The sequence below is a fragment of the Plasmodium coatneyi genome, chromosome 12 (assembly GCF_001680005.1).
Source record: "Plasmodium coatneyi strain Hackeri chromosome 12, complete sequence".
NCBI classification, from domain to species: domain Eukaryota; phylum Apicomplexa; class Aconoidasida; order Haemosporida; family Plasmodiidae; genus Plasmodium; species Plasmodium coatneyi.
In genome coordinates, this window is record NC_033567.1 from 3,527,916 (window position 1) to 3,543,513 (window position 15,598).

Consider the following 15,598-nt stretch of genomic DNA (forward strand, 5'->3'; position numbering starts at 1 on the left):
ATTCATTTACGCACATACCATTTTTGTGAATGCAAAGCACATTGTTCGTTTTGTGAGGAAAAAGGATGATGCCACGTTTTCTCATACGCCTACAATAATGAACGAACAAAAGAAAAAGTAGGCCAAATTGGAGCTACATTTTTAAGGCGCTACATTCAGGGTTATAAATGCATAAAAGCGACCAAGACAATGTCTAGGCTTGTAAATTTGATGGAGGGCATGGTACACCATTTGGTCGTTGCAAAGATGGGCACTATTATTCAACCGTGCGTGCATGTATATACACAAAGAATGTTGCATCGCGCGCCACAGTTCATATGCAACGAAACCCTAAAAACTAAAAAAGAAGGAAGAGTTTACAGGAAGGGAATAATTTATCCATTTGGTACATATAACTTTTTTTTTGTTCCTCAAAAAAGATAATGTTCTGTTCTGTAATGTAAAAAAAAAAAAAAAAAAAAAAACGCACTCTCACTTGACATTCCCAATTTGACTTTGTAACTGCATTTTAAAGTAACGCTTACTGTTCAAAATGAATGTCTTGTTGTCCTTTTTTGTCTTTCTCATTTTTAATGTTCACCCATGGGTGAAATCTGCAAAAGAAAAATTAAGGGTATCCAGGTATAAGACGGCAGGTAAGTTTTACATACGTGCGCGCACAGCTTAATCCGTTATGAAAAAGAAAAATATTACATGAAAAAAAAAAACATTTTCTCCTTCTGCCAATTGTCAAGGAATTTCCACCATCATTCTCAAGGGGGGTTACATCAACAGACAGTAAACACGCAAAATGCCACTCTATATTACATCATCAGATCGGTGCACAAGAAGGATATGCAATGTGTTCCTTTGCGACATGTATCATTTAAAAATTAGAGCGCTCCAAGTTTGAAGTTATATAACTATGACTAATTCTTTTGTTCTTTTTTTTTTTCTTTTTTATTTCCTCCCCCTTTTTGATTTGCAAAAGATTCATTGGAGAAATATTCATTGGAAGTCCCCCCCAGGCGTTCAAGGTCCTATTTGATACTGGTTAGGAAGAAAAAAGGAAGAGTACTAAAAGAAAACCAGCATATTTGCACATATGTACATTCGTATATATCGATAAAATGCATAGCATGTGTCTAGGCAACCACCTGTAAAGAAGCATAAACACGCACACATACACACATTTTTTTTTTTTTTTTTCCTGTGAAGGCAGTACAAACTTGTGGATCCCATCGAAAAACTGCCTAACGAAGGCCTGCCGGAGCAAAAGAAAATACGACCACAGAGTTTCTAAAAATTACAAATCAGTCCAGAAAAGGAACCCCGTGGAAGTTTTCTTCGGGACAGGCAAAATACAAATCGCTTACGTTTCTGATGATATTCACTTGGGAGAAATTACGTAAGAAACGTGAATGACATACACATTCTTCAAGGGCGAGAAGTATAGTAAAATAAAAATGGGCCCTATGGTGTATATATCCCTAAGTTGGGTTAACTTTTTAGGGTAAAAGACCAGGAGTTTGGAGTAGCAAGTTACATATCCGATGACCCTTTTTCGGATATGAGTAATGGAAAAAAAAAAAAAAAATAATAATAATATAACTACATCGTTGTATTTATGCTGACCTTCTAATCCGCGTAACGCGTGCGGAGAAGCTTCTCTAAATGGCTGTCCCCCTTTTTTCGCGTCCAGAATTCGATGGCCTTTTCGGCCTAGGCATTTCAGATGATAAAAGGAGAAAAACGTTGATCTATGAGAACATACCAAGGGGTCGGTCGAAAAAAAACGTGTTCTCGATTTACTATCCCAAGAATGTGGATGACGATGGCGCGATAACCTTCGGGGGATACGATAAAAAGTGAGGAAGGAAAAAAGGAAAGAAATTCGACCGGTCAGACGTTTAAGTGCGCATTTAGATGCACATGTAGAGGAACATTTTAATACACACTGTTGTCACGCTTTGTGCTACTCCCCCGTTAAGATTTATCCAACCTAATGAGAACATCGACTGGTTTGACGTTTCGTCCAGAAAATACTGGGCAGTCAAAATGGTAAACTGAGCAAATTCCTTATAAGCGTAAAAATTAAAACAAAGGAAAAGGATAAACACGTGCCTCCAACCTTGTGTTGTAAATACAGATAGGACTGAAAATCAATGGAGTAATCCTAGACGTTTGTTCCAAAAATATAGGTGTGCATAATAAGCCAATGCATAAGTGGGCAACCGGAGGTGTGACATTTTAACTTTGCATTAATTCATCGAGAAAATTCGGTGGTTACAATTTCCTTTTTTTCTAATGCTAGGTGGCTACTGCGAAGCAGTCATTGATACAGGCACATCGAGTATCGCTGGACCCAAAGACGGTAAAATGATTATCTCATTTGCGCTATTTTACTTTCTCAAAAGTATCATCATAGGGAGCTTTGCATAAAAATTAAAATGCAAACTTTACAGACTTAATTTTGTTAACTAGACTGCTAAACCCTAGGAGGAACTGCCACAACAGGGCATTACTGAAAAGATTTTCTTTCCTTTTAAGTGATGAAAATGGTATATATACATTTTGCAGGGAAAAAAAAAAAAAAAAAAATAGACGCTTTAGAGAAAGTTGTATCATAGGCGCAGTTATATATACTTTTATATCTCCACAAATATGCATGTGTTTTTCCCCCCCTTAACAGGCGAACAGAAGGAATACGAATTAACCCCGGCGGATTACATAGTTAACTCGTTTAGAGTCGACCCTGTTTTGAGGACCCCCTGCAACTTTGCCTTCATGCCAATTAACATTTCTTCGGCTAATAGATATTTATATGTACGGACAGTAGACAAAACGTATAAAGGTGTATGCGTGAAAAGGTGTACTACGCACGTGTGTGTAAGTAGCAGAGAGAATGCGGCGGGAAAGATGCATCCATGAGAATAAATGCGTCTTCTTCTTTTTTTTCTTCCCCCTTCTGTAGATTCTTGGACAAATATTTTTGCAAAAGTATTATGCAATATTTGAAAAGGACAAAATGAAAATTGGTAATATTTAGGAGAACCTATAAAATTTGCAAACTTGGGTTCTTTACCGAGCCGATTAGCGAACGTGCTTATGTGCACATATGCTCTTATGCAAGCGCATAACATTATTGCACAAAATGAGAGTTAATGTCCCTTTCCCGCTCTTTGGGGTTCCCCCTTTTAGGCCTAGCTAAATCGGTGTGATTTATATCCATTATGTAGGTTTTTTTTTTTTTTTTTTTTCCCTAATATGTGTTATACGGAGCGAGTATATTACACCCCTTTATGTGGTCCACTGCTCGCACTCTAACGAGAAATTATTTCGCCACTCTCTCCGTTTTTAATTCGTCTTTTTGCTAAAATTTATTTATAACTACTAGGCATACATTCTACACAATTTTAAAAATAAAAATTTTCAATGTTCAAAATTTTAATCAGCAAAGACACCGCTGCACTTTTGACGCATTCTCGACAAATAGCACTCCTATTTGTGTTCCCGTGCCGAGGGTGCTTTAACGGAAATTCCATAGCGAGGGGAGTTGCTCCGTACGCATCTAACGGTGTTCTTGCATGCACATACACTTCGTAAAGCAGCCAAACGGTTATCATGATTCGGAAAAGAAAGTCAAAGGTGGCGGAAAATGAACAGGTCGAGGTGGGCAACGAGCAGGAGTTAATGGAAGGACAATGTGTTCTCACCAAGAAAGATTCGGCTATGAAGAGTGTAGAGGAGATAAACGAAACGGGGGAGGAAGTCAACCATACACAAGTAAAAGAATCAGGAACATTAGACACGATGAGTTATGTTTCCTCCCCCAAGGGCAGCGCTCAGCTTAGAGAAAACAAAAGTAGCGTTAGAAACTGTGATGAAATGAAAAGAAGAGAAAATTCCACACATGAGGAAATTCCAGACAAGGAAGAAAATATCGGACGTTCAATTACACTGGAACAATTAAATTGCGAACCCTCCCCAAGTATGAACAGATCGAAGAATTACAAAAATGAGGAAGTGAAATTTAAAGGCATCGACGAATTGTGCAATAAATACGATAAGGAGGTACAAAATTTACTAGAGAATTTCGATCGCCTCAGTTTTTCTTGGTTATTTAAAAATCCCTTTCGTTCCACAATTAGCAGAGATGAGAAAATGTAATCGAAGTAGAAAAAAAAGTTGCGTTTGTTCAGCATTAGCAAGGGTGGATACACAGACACACGTGTGCACATACTTGAGTAGGTATGTCCCTAAATCTGTCACCCCCGATTATGTTCTTCCCCTTTTATTTTTCACCTTAGTGTCAGAATCTTTTACTACTCTGGATTTTGCCTTCTCCCATATTTAGGATGGGTCATAGGTGATCATAAATCGGTTCACACATTTTTTTAATTTTATCTAAAGTAATGTATTTCCTGTCTTTTTGATTAACCCATTTATGTTTGCATTATTTTTTCTTTTTTTATATTCCTCCTTCAGCTTCAATTTTTGGATCCTTCTGCAAGGAGAGAAATAATAAAAATATCGCATCGGTAGGGGATAACGTGAAAAGCTCTGAGCATATGTGGGAATCCTTCTGTTAATTCCGCTTCTTTTACTCCCCTGGTGACATTTCCCCATTTGCCACTCCTCAGTTACGAATTATCAGCTCCATCCAATGTGCCTTCTTCGGCTTGATAATTGTGATAATAATGGCAGTTATTAACAGTAAGAAAAAAATACAACATTCCCATCCAATTGTGTGTATACTTCTGTCGCTCACAATGTTGTAAGTTGCAACGACGCGATTTTATCATCCCTCCATCTCGCTAATTTTTCTTCATTTTTTGCAAAGTGAACAACCGAAGCGCGCTGCTGTGCAAATATGAAGGAATATCAATTAAGAAAAGTAACAAAGTTGGAAAAAAAAATAGATATGATAACGTAAATAAAAAGAAAAAAAAAACCAGAACAATTTTCCCACTGCTTGTTTTACCTTAGAGCTGGTGAAGGACAGTAAATACAACGTTGTGTTCTTTGGGCCGATGAGCACAGACGACTGGATGAATTCGAGGCTAGCCAAAAGTACGACTTGCTAATTAGTATTTTGTACAAAATGGGTGCACCTAAGCACGGTGGTGCACAAAACCCCATGATGTTGCGCTTTTTACATATTGGGTTTTACTTCCCCCCATTACACACCTCAAAACATCGTAGTTGCGGAGGACCTGCAGTTCAATGTCTACACCATTAGCTACCCAAATATCAAGAATAAATTAATCAAAAGAAAGCGCCATGTCTTTCTGAAGGACGCCTTAGTATGCGCAAAGTTGAAATATTCCCGTGTTATCTTGTTTTCCTTTCAAATAGAAAGCGCCGTAAATTTCACCATTCCGTTTCTTGAGGTAATGCACTTAGCATTTGTGAATTGAGGTCTCCCACTCGCACCCGGTTGTCTGATCGACGTGGCAAAATAGAAACTGGGTAATGCAAAAAGTAACTGCGCAAAATCATAGCAAATATATGGTTCCCACTTTTTATAGAGAAGCCAAGTTCTCGGGTTTTTGAGCTACTCCAAAAAGTATCCCAAAAAGGTCAGCCGGGGAGCATACACATATTCCGCAATGAATGCACACGTGTGTGCAACAGTAAATGTACCCACGGATGCTACACCTTTTTTAAGAAATGAAAATTAATCCCCGTGATCGCCTCAGGCTCCCATGCTAGAGAACCAAGGACAGGAACACATAATTTATTTCACCCCCGATGAAAAGAATTTATATGACATTTACGTCTCCCTAAGATTGAGGATGTGCAAAAATGAGCAAAAGAAATACTACAACATTTTGCACATAATACATCACAGTTTCAATAAGTACCGGATTAGATGCGCGGTAGGGATGAATGCAAAATGTGTGTAGGGGAAAGCATGCACATGATGCATCTTAACAAACACTACGCGTGTGAGATAATTCCTCCCACATTGAAGGGTTAAATGGGATTTTTTTTTTCCCATTTTCTCGCTTTCCTTCCCAATCATAATGCAGCAAAATTTAGCAGAAGACTACAGCATTACAGTGAATAACTTTAACTTCAACACCATTGGGGTGGAGGACAAGGGAGAAAAATACGAAGAGGACGATTTCAAGGAAGTGATTGACGATTTTTATCAATACTTGGCATTCGTCCGAGATATCATTTCACAGAATAATTTGGAATTTTACAGGAAAATGCTCTGCAAAAATACCATGTGCGATTCGAAGGGGTCAGTATGTGTGCTTTGACGGTGGCAGATTGTCCAGGAATAGCCTAAGCATTCCATTCATTTGCGCAGTGTGCCTTATTAAAAAGGAAAGTTTCGTTTTTCGAATATTTTTCGAATATTGTTTGAATTTTTTTTTTTTTTTTTTTTATACATTTTTAATTCCACTTTTGTTTCAAACGTTGTTGTGCGGAAAAATAGCTTGTTTACACCATTTAAAATTTTTTAAGTCTTTATAAGGGAAAAAAAGAAAATAATAAAATGATAGTATGACGTGTGAATAAGTCAACTCCCCCCAAAGGGAGGTTTCCCCATTTTTTCCGAATAGAAATGTACGTATACAGCAAAACATGGCTATATTTTTTTTTTCGTCACGTAGCTGATGTGGCGAGTTAAAAATGAGGAAAGGATGTAGTCCCTGCTCGTTGGAGAAAAGACAGCTTAAATTGTTGGTTCAGCCCATTGGGGGGCTAGCCAATTCATAAGCGGAGGGAATGAGGAGTGAAAAAGGTTGACACAAAAGGGTGTACATTTTTAAAAAGGGGCAACGACAAAAGGTGATGAAAGTTTTTGCAGGAACTGCTTGACAGACAAATGGGTTGGGGGGACGTTTGACGCCCATGGGGTGAAACACTCCCCAGCGGTGAGGAAGAAGAATGTAATGAAGTAAAATAAAATTGAGTGCAATAAAACATAGCAAAGCAAAATCTGTAACATAAAAAACAGTAAAATAAAACCAAATAAGCAGCGGTAAAGGCACAAAACGACACGGCGGTAGCCCCTACAAAACGTATACCATGTCGTCCAGCTTGAGCTCGCAATTTTCGCTGGGCTTAGTATAAACGTAGAAGGGGACGTTTTTGTCGCCGCGCCTGTACAAACCAATAGCAGTGATATTCTTCTTGGATAAAAAATAAAACAAATCCCGGAAGGTCTTAATTCTTTTAAAAGAAAAATCAAAATACTTGTTCAAGTCGCATATATAAATTACGCTCATATATTTTATGAGGCTTTCCAATGTGTCATTACACACGGAAAATTTGGTGAAGCTTTTATGGTGCGCCATAAAATTATACAACATCGTTTCGCAGATTAAATTGCTCGAATAAAAGCGGGAACAATTTACATAAGGGAAAAAATCACTGTAGGAAGATTTCTTGTCCTTTAATTTTATCATATTATTTTCCTCCAAAAAGATAACATTAGAGGGGTTAATCAACTCAGTCATTATGTTATTTATGTAGAAAGACTTTTTCCTTTTCCGCATTAAGTGGATCATTTTCCTTGTTAATATTATATTGTTCATGTCTATCTCGTTTATTTCTTCAGCATTGTTTGCGTCTGTTGGTAGGATTATCACGTAATAGGCCTGCATAAGACCAGCGTTTAATATGTTGTAGTCGTCCAGGGATTTGCATTTTATAAACACGACGTTATACTTTAACAAGTCGTGTATATTGACAGCTGGTACTTCGTCCGTGAGTATGACTACGTTATATGTACACTTATGGTTCACCATTTTGATCAGCTCAATCGTGTTTGACGTGCAGTTTATTATTAGCAATAATTTGTTCCTCCTCCCTCGGGGGAAATACTTTTCACAGGCTTCTTCGTACGAATATGCTATCGCGCTTTGGGAGGCATCCAGGTGGGCATTATTGAGGCCATTTTGTCCATCTCTATCCTTTCCCGTTTCTTCTCTTTTTAAAAAATTCACGTAATTAATTAAATAATTTTTTTTTTTTAATTTTCTTTTGTGGATGAAATAATACCCGTACTTTTTGCGAACGTCTGCATGATGTGAATGCGCAATTGGGGGGTCTACATAGCTGTTCTGCGACACAGAGTTGTCTACCGCATTTTCAAAAGTACGAATTTCTGCGTAAGGCAAAGAAAGACTGTTTGTGGGATTGCCCACGTGGAATCTCCCTGGGGTGCTCTCCAAGTAAGGTGATGATGCCACGATGGTATCCCCCTCGGCGTGTCTTCCCACGCGAGTGTCAACATTACAACCGTCTGGAATGCAACTGATAAAATTACATCCGTTAAAGGCCCAATTGTTAGCATCGCAAGGGGGAACATGAGTGGATCCTTCAACACTGCAAATGATGTTAGGACAATTTCCCCCACTTACCAAATCGCGTGTATCGTTTCCCCCTGCATATTTAACCGTCTTTACCTTTTTCCCAAATGGGTGACTCCTTTTCGAAAAAACTCTCGAAATTTTGTAGCTACCAAACAAGTCGTGGTAATTTATACCTATCAGATTTGCACCTTTGTAGACCCCGCTTCTGTTATGCCCATGAGACATGGTTGGCATATTCCTCCTTAAATTCGCCGTCAAATATTTATTAAAAGATTTCTTAGTTTTTATGACTGACTTCAAATCGTAAGAAATATTCTTCTCCTTTTTACTCTTAATTTCGAATAGCCAAAAGAGGCTTTTTGCCATGGACAGGTATTTAATAACTTTCTTAGAATTGGCAATAACTACACATTTATCATTTTCCCTCATGGAGTAATTTGCCCCCAACAAATTGAGGTAGCATTTTAACTGTTTCGTGTTTTTACTTATGTTCGTGTCGTATCCCCATTTGTTATTCGTCTTGGCGTGAATTATGTTGTAGTCCCACTTTTTTAACTCTTCCATGTGTGGTTCCCCCTTGGTGGTGCACCTCTTCCGTATTTTGTTACTTCTACTGATGTTTATGCAAATATTTCCTTCGCTCGAGATATTTTCATTTTTGTTTTTCCTTCTCCTATGGGGCATATTCCCCTGTGTTTTGTCCCCCCCGATGCGGTAGGTCCCACATTCTCCGATGAGGTTACTAGAATTATCTTTTCCCCTATTAGTGTGATAACCCATGTTCATTTTTAACAAATTAGACCGTTCCGTTGAGTCCCTATTTATTCTTCTCCCCCTGGTGTGAGCACTTTGGATGCTATTCCAAGTTGTTCTCCGTTTGCGTAATGGTCGTTCTGCATAGGCTGCGTTACACGAATGAGAATACCTCCTTAGCACGTTCAGGAGGACAGCTTTAAATCTCCCCCTCTGTGCCTTTCTCCCCTTAACTATGTTTGCCACTTTACGCGCAGGACAATTGCGCCTAACTTGGGGTAGCATCTCGTTGTCCGTTTCGATGCCGATTAGAATAATGCCAAGAGACTCATACAATTTGTAAAACAATTTATCGAATTTGAGTCCCACCATATTTTTGTGAACGCAGAAGGAGAAAATTTTTGTTCTGGATCCCCTAATATATTCACCGATATATTTGAAAGAGGAGAAGGAATCACGCATATCGTCCAGCGCGTCACATTCTGGCTCATATTTGTACGCTGTGAATAGGTTTAAAATTAGGGTAATTATCCCAGGGTGCTTTACATTCTTAACAATTAAGGAATGCTTCAAATTGTCAATGATAAAATTTTCACAGCCAATGGACTTCACAACATTAGAAACACTCTTATTTCGTAACTCGATGACGGCGTTTTTTTTTCCATGTAAAAATTTCTTCAAAATTAGCAATCTTGTAAAAGATTTTGTGTCTATGTTGTAATGCCCATTATTAAATTTATCAGAAAATAAAAATAAGTAGTAGGCATTCTGGGCGTTGATGCTGTAGAGCAAATTTGTATTCTGTTTTTCATTCAAGTCGAAGCTTTTAATGTATAGGGATATGCAAAAGTGATCCGCTATTTTTATTTGCTCTTTGTAAGAACTTATAGGGTAAGTAGTAAGGATGTGAAATTTTATCTTATTTCCATACGCAATAGACTCGAAAAGGAAAACATTTAATTTTTGAGGCTCCACTTCTCCAATGAGCAGAATAAACTTCTGACTGTTCATGCTAAGCTTACCATAGGTTTTCTTCTTAGAAAAAATGGAAATAATCAAATCGTTGAATTGTATTGGAACCCAAATGAAGGTCCAGAATATAAAAATGATACAAACTACTTTGCTTAATTTGTTAATGGGAAATATGTCTCCATACCCAACAGTCGATATGGAAATTATTGAAAAGTAGAAATAATCCAAATAGCTATTCAGAAAATAGGAAAAATCCCCTTTTTCCAAATTGTAAGGGTGAATCGCCTGAATGGTGTAAACGGTTGAGGCGAATGCATTACACAGTAAGAGAACTCCCAGCACAATTCGAACGATTCTAATTTCTGTATTAGTTAGGATGGAGTTCTGCTCCACTCTTACATAGGACACATTCAGAAATATCTTAATATTTCGTAAAAAGCCCATTATGAAATATATGTCTATCTTATTATCAAGAACAAGCACATACTTGGAAAAGAAAAATACGCTTGGTGCGCTGAAAAACGCGTCTATTAGAAATTTAGACTTCATCACATAATACTTAGACTTGCTGTAACTGAGGATGACCATCACTAAATCGATGTAGGACGAAGACAAGAGGGCAATCAATATGTTATGAATGTATGTCGGTATGTTGTCAAAATTCCACATCGCGTCGTATGTATCTCTTCTCCAGTAGTATAAACTGATGTACCAAATTAATGCGTAAAGTACATCCCTCACGTTACAGAAGTAGTAATTAAATGTGCTGTTATAAATTTTTAGCATGTATAATTCCATACGTTTATGCTTTTTCCTCAACGAATAGTATACCTTCTTAAAAAAAAATTTCTTAATTAACTTTTTATACTCAAAGTCGTCTGATTCTAGCACGGATGTGTTTCCCCTCCTGCTTACACTGCTAAAGTTACACAATTTCAGAAAATTATTCCTCCTGCATTTTCTCAGCATATAAATGTCCGTAAAATACGTGCAGTATACAGCTATAACGGTAATTTTTATCGTAACGCCTATTAGGATACATATTATGGCGCTCACAAAGTCCATGTTCTCCTTAGCGTTGCATGGTAGCTTATACAGGTACAGTCCGTTCAAAGCAATCAGGAAGTATTTGAAAATGTTTACCAGTAGGAAGAGAACATCGTTTATAGACAACAACCCGCTTTTCATGTTTCCTTATTTTGGGTATGTATATCTTGGGGGTAGAAACGCTACTGCTGCTTTGGACAGGGGTTCATTTTGAAGCCCCCCACGTGTACACCCATACATATATATGCAAATAGACATATGTGTGCGCTTGTGTAACGGGCAGTGTTTGTGCTCATGTCGGTGTTACTTCTGTCCAAGTTGTCGACGCGCCAGCGTAAGAGTGCTCTTCCTACTCACTTTATTAATGCCCTTGATAGGACACACACACATGCAAGTACTTGCATATAATCGAAACCATGAGATATTCCGCACAGCGACAATTTGCATGGGAGGTTATTCCCACTTCGTACATATATGCATACACACTTGTATGCTTTCGATTAGAGCGGCTTATTCTTCCTCTATGATGCTTTGGTCCCGTTGCCCCTTTTTGCTGAATCTAAAAAATGACTCCATTCTTTTTACTACGCTGTGTTGCAGTTATTTGTAGAATCATAGTAAATGGGCACAGAATATTATTAGTGTATACAAACAAAGACAAGCAATTCTATGCAATAAAAGAAAAAACAATTAACTTTAGCGTAAAGTTCTAGAACAAAGAAGATTGTAGTTTTTCTCTTAAAGTGATCATTTTAAAAGGGAGCAAACAATTGGCAAACTTGCATTTCAATATAGACATAATTCTTTCAAAAGAGAAACGAGTATTATACCTGGCAGCCGTTTCAGTACGCGAAAACAAAGTGCAAGATTTAGGAAGAATAACTCCCATGCATAATACTTTACCCCAAGACGGGATGATAACTACACAATTGAATAAATGTGCACCTATACTATTACACAATTATATCTCCACAATAACGCATTCCCACTTGTCTAAAGTGGAGATGCAATGAAATTATTAGGATCCAGTATCTATGCCATAACACACATTCTACATTTTAAAGGTTTCACAAGATGCTTGCTCGCGTGGAAGCAGCAAGGAGAGAATCAACCACATACTGCAGCGCCATTTGTGCTATCTCCATTTTGAGTGTTACTTCGTAGTATTGCGCAAGCATGTATAAGTGCAAATTGTGCGTGTACGCAAGTGTATGCGCGTGATATGGCACGCCCCTGCGCTCTGCATCCGTGCACTAGGGCCATGTTATAGAATTTAAACCGCGGAGAAAGACACTCAAAAATGTCAAGTGCAAAGTGTGACGTGAAAAGGGCGAAAGAGCGCAAATAGATAATTGCTCATAATTCAAAAGCCGAACTTTGCCCGTTATACGGAGAAAATAATTAAATTCGCTTCATTTCCCATAAAAGATAAACATGGCTGTTTTAGTTTTTAAGCAGTTTGTAGCATGCTTGCATTTGTATACTACGAAAAAGTTTATGCCCCTTTTAACATCATGCCTCAAATTTAACTCTTCCATATTATTCCTTTCTAACACTCAAATGAACATAACTATTGTTTAAGAAGTTCGTTTTAAATTTGGCAAGCCGCGCGTACATTTATAATCCCCCCTATTATTAATTTATTTGTTTGATTCGTTTAAGTATGTTATGTGCTATATTACAATTTGAAGGCAACGGGAGGGGGAGTTTCACGCAGGCAAACTACTGCCATGTTTATTTACAATTTGTTCGCCATTTAACTACCTTTCCGCTTTTGCATTGGAGCACCAAAATGTGAAGCAATGATTGTGTACTATAAAATTGGTGCATGTTCCTCTCACAGTTTAATGGATCACAAAAAAGCGATAAATTGTACCCAATTTTCAGGATGGTAAAAACGAAAGATTGTGCACATTTATCCATACAAAACTGACACACAGTATAGGGCATTTCCAGCGACGTTTTTTTCATGTTCCAATTTTGCCATCGCTGAGGAGAAAATTTGTGAACAATGTGTCCAGTTTAAAATTAACCAAATTTAAGATAAAATGGGGACATCATTAAAAGGTGTGTTGCTCAAACACACAATGATGTTCACGTCGGTAAATCAGTTTTCAAAAATGTCACATTTGGCCATTACAGAATTGGAAAGATTATCTACATAAACGATGGGCCCGGGTGTACAAGTACAAATCGCACTGATATGGGAAAAATTCGATGAATAATATCACCCTTCTTATCGCAGCTCATTTTTTAGCTGTTCCTTTGGCAATTATTTTGCCCTATTTTTACCTGACTTTTGGCTGTTTTTTTTTTTTTTTTTTTTTTTTTTTTCCATAAAAATAGCTATTTGGTTCATAAAATGTTTAAATTTCCATCACAACCATTTGTGCTTGGAAAAAAAAAAAAAAAAAGGAACAGCCAAGACCCCCCTCTTCTTATTAATTTTTCTGCACCGTTTTCGGTTCGTAAGCGCCTTTCCAGTTCAAACGAATCGTGCGTTCTGTTTTTCGCCTTGGTTGCGGTTACATTGTAAAGAAACAAATAGGGAAGAAAAACGGTTCGTATATATTTATACATACTCCCATTGGGGGCTAAATTAAACACATGATAGTGGCATTAGAAAGGCAAATTTTAAAGCATGAAAGGTTAGGCTAGTTACAAGGGCTGCTCCACAGAGTGGCTGCGGATTTACGTCGTTTCACATTTGCCGCAAACGTTATCAAATTGGTTTGTCAAAATAGACATGTTTATTGGGTTTTACGCCATTTTAGCACTAGCAAGAAATTTGTGAAGGTACATTACTCAAATAGTGCAAAACGGAAGCTACAAATATAATGTCTTTTTCAAAACCTTAACGTGAAACTTTATTATGAATGGTAAAAAGGGGTGTTTCTCTAGAAATGGTTAGATTGTTTTTCCTTGCCCATAAAAGTAATACTGCCCCGTGCACATATCGATCGAGCTGTAAATGTGCATAAGATGCAATAGCTCATGAAAAACCTTTCAAAAGTAAAGTGCTCAGCAGCGGTATATCATTTGTTTTAATTTGAGTGGAGTTTTGGGATGTTTGATAGCACGGCGAGGTGAAAAAAAATTAATTTCGCACAGTTATACTTGCATAACATGTTATGCACATAATATATATATGTATATTATACATGTGTATAATAATAATGTGCCGCTCTTTATGCGAAAACCTTGCGAAATAATTATTGACCAAAATTGCGCATTAAACTTTAATTTTGCTATACGTCAGAAGAAATAAAAATTTTTTTTTAACAGTGGCTAGCATTGCTTGGGATTTTTTTTTTTTCTTTTTTTAAAATGAACGAAGGAACGCAGTGAAATTATAAAATGAAATAAATTTTTGAACTGCCATTAAATTTATATTTTGCGAGGCGAACCGTTTCACGCTGCTTTTTTATTTATTAAACCTTTTTAAGTTAAGAGTTTCGTTTTACGAAAAACACAAAGTATAATGCGTAATTGGAATAATGTAGAATGGCATGGCGCGTAATATATGTATAAATGCGTAAAATGCTTAAATAGAATATGCACTAGTGAGTTATGAGCTGATGCAAAATGTTATTTACCGTCAGCAAAAAACATTCATTCCATGCATTTGGTAAACATTCTTGCTTGCGTTTGCATAGTTAAAATATAGCGCATATGTTATATATATATTTACGTAATATATGTAAAAATAAAACTCAAAATTATACCGACTTGAATTGTCACGAATTTTGTAAAGCAACAAACTAAAAAATCACCAAAATGAAAAGAAAAGGCACGTAAATGCATATTCATTTTTTTTATTTTTTTGCGTTCGCAAAATACATATCTATAACCCAAAGCGTATCTTACCTGTTTATTTTATTATATTCTAAGATAAATACATCCCATTTAGAATAAAAAAAAGCAAAAAATATGTTTTAATTAAAATATATTAACAAGAAAATGAAACCATTTTTATATAATTATTTTAAATATGAATATAGCTGACATTATGTCAGAAATATAAAAGACTGGATTCATAATAACCAACAAGGAAGAAAATGAGCGCTTTAAGAAAGATGTAGCTTTGATATATTTTCATAAATATATCTTTATCTTCCCATTTTATTTTAACGTATTTATTATTATACGTATTTGTAACAAAGAAAACCAGAAATCAGATCCTGGATTTGATTAGATATACAAATTATTGTACCCTTTTTTTGTCTGTACTGTTTTATTTTAATATAAGATATCCAAAATGGTAGCCATATAAAGGTGACGTCGCTTTCACCCCCATACCCGTTGTATATTTTTCTCCAGTTTAAGGGAAGAAAATCAGATTTGCAAGAATTAATGATATTTTTTTTATTCAAGGAGAATACACGAATAGCGACTTAGGCAACATTGTACTACAGGAATAGGAAGATTTACAGCATCGCATATATTTCTACGTCCATACGAATGTATGAATAGTATTGTCTTATGAGGAAAAGAAGAAAAGAGTGCGAGTG

The 15,598-nt window shown here is 36.7% G+C and overlaps 3 protein-coding genes across 3 annotated transcripts; 2 read left to right on the top strand and 1 right to left on the bottom strand.

The window, feature by feature from the left end:
- Window positions 1-532: 532 nt before the first annotated feature.
- Window positions 533-3,028, top strand: PCOAH_00044540 (Uncharacterized protein; the record flags this gene model as incomplete). Its single annotated transcript, XM_020061238.1, has 12 exons — window positions 533-635; window positions 735-777; window positions 971-1,032; window positions 1,198-1,387; window positions 1,492-1,553; window positions 1,682-1,847; window positions 1,971-2,040; window positions 2,129-2,180; window positions 2,294-2,353; window positions 2,445-2,540; window positions 2,672-2,805; window positions 2,954-3,028. The coding sequence occupies 12 exons, from the start codon at window positions 533-535 to the stop codon at window positions 3,026-3,028; spliced, it is 1,113 nt and encodes a 370-aa protein (XP_019916839.1).
- A 575-nt stretch (window positions 3,029-3,603) lies between these two features.
- Window positions 3,604-6,251, top strand: PCOAH_00044550 (Uncharacterized protein; the record flags this gene model as incomplete). Its single annotated transcript, XM_020061239.1, has 10 exons — window positions 3,604-4,145; window positions 4,290-4,348; window positions 4,468-4,520; window positions 4,623-4,695; window positions 4,823-4,876; window positions 4,969-5,052; window positions 5,185-5,372; window positions 5,511-5,561; window positions 5,682-5,861; window positions 6,015-6,251. 10 exons carry the CDS (start codon window positions 3,604-3,606, stop codon window positions 6,249-6,251), a joined length of 1,521 nt encoding a protein of 506 aa, XP_019916533.1.
- A 759-nt stretch (window positions 6,252-7,010) lies between these two features.
- PCOAH_00044560 (Uncharacterized protein) lies at window positions 7,011-11,228 on the bottom strand (the record flags this gene model as incomplete). The annotated part of the gene is made up of 1 exon (XM_020061240.1): window positions 7,011-11,228. One exon carries the CDS (start codon window positions 11,226-11,228, stop codon window positions 7,011-7,013), a length of 4,218 nt encoding a protein of 1,405 aa, XP_019916106.1.
- Window positions 11,229-15,598: the final 4,370 nt, after the last annotated feature.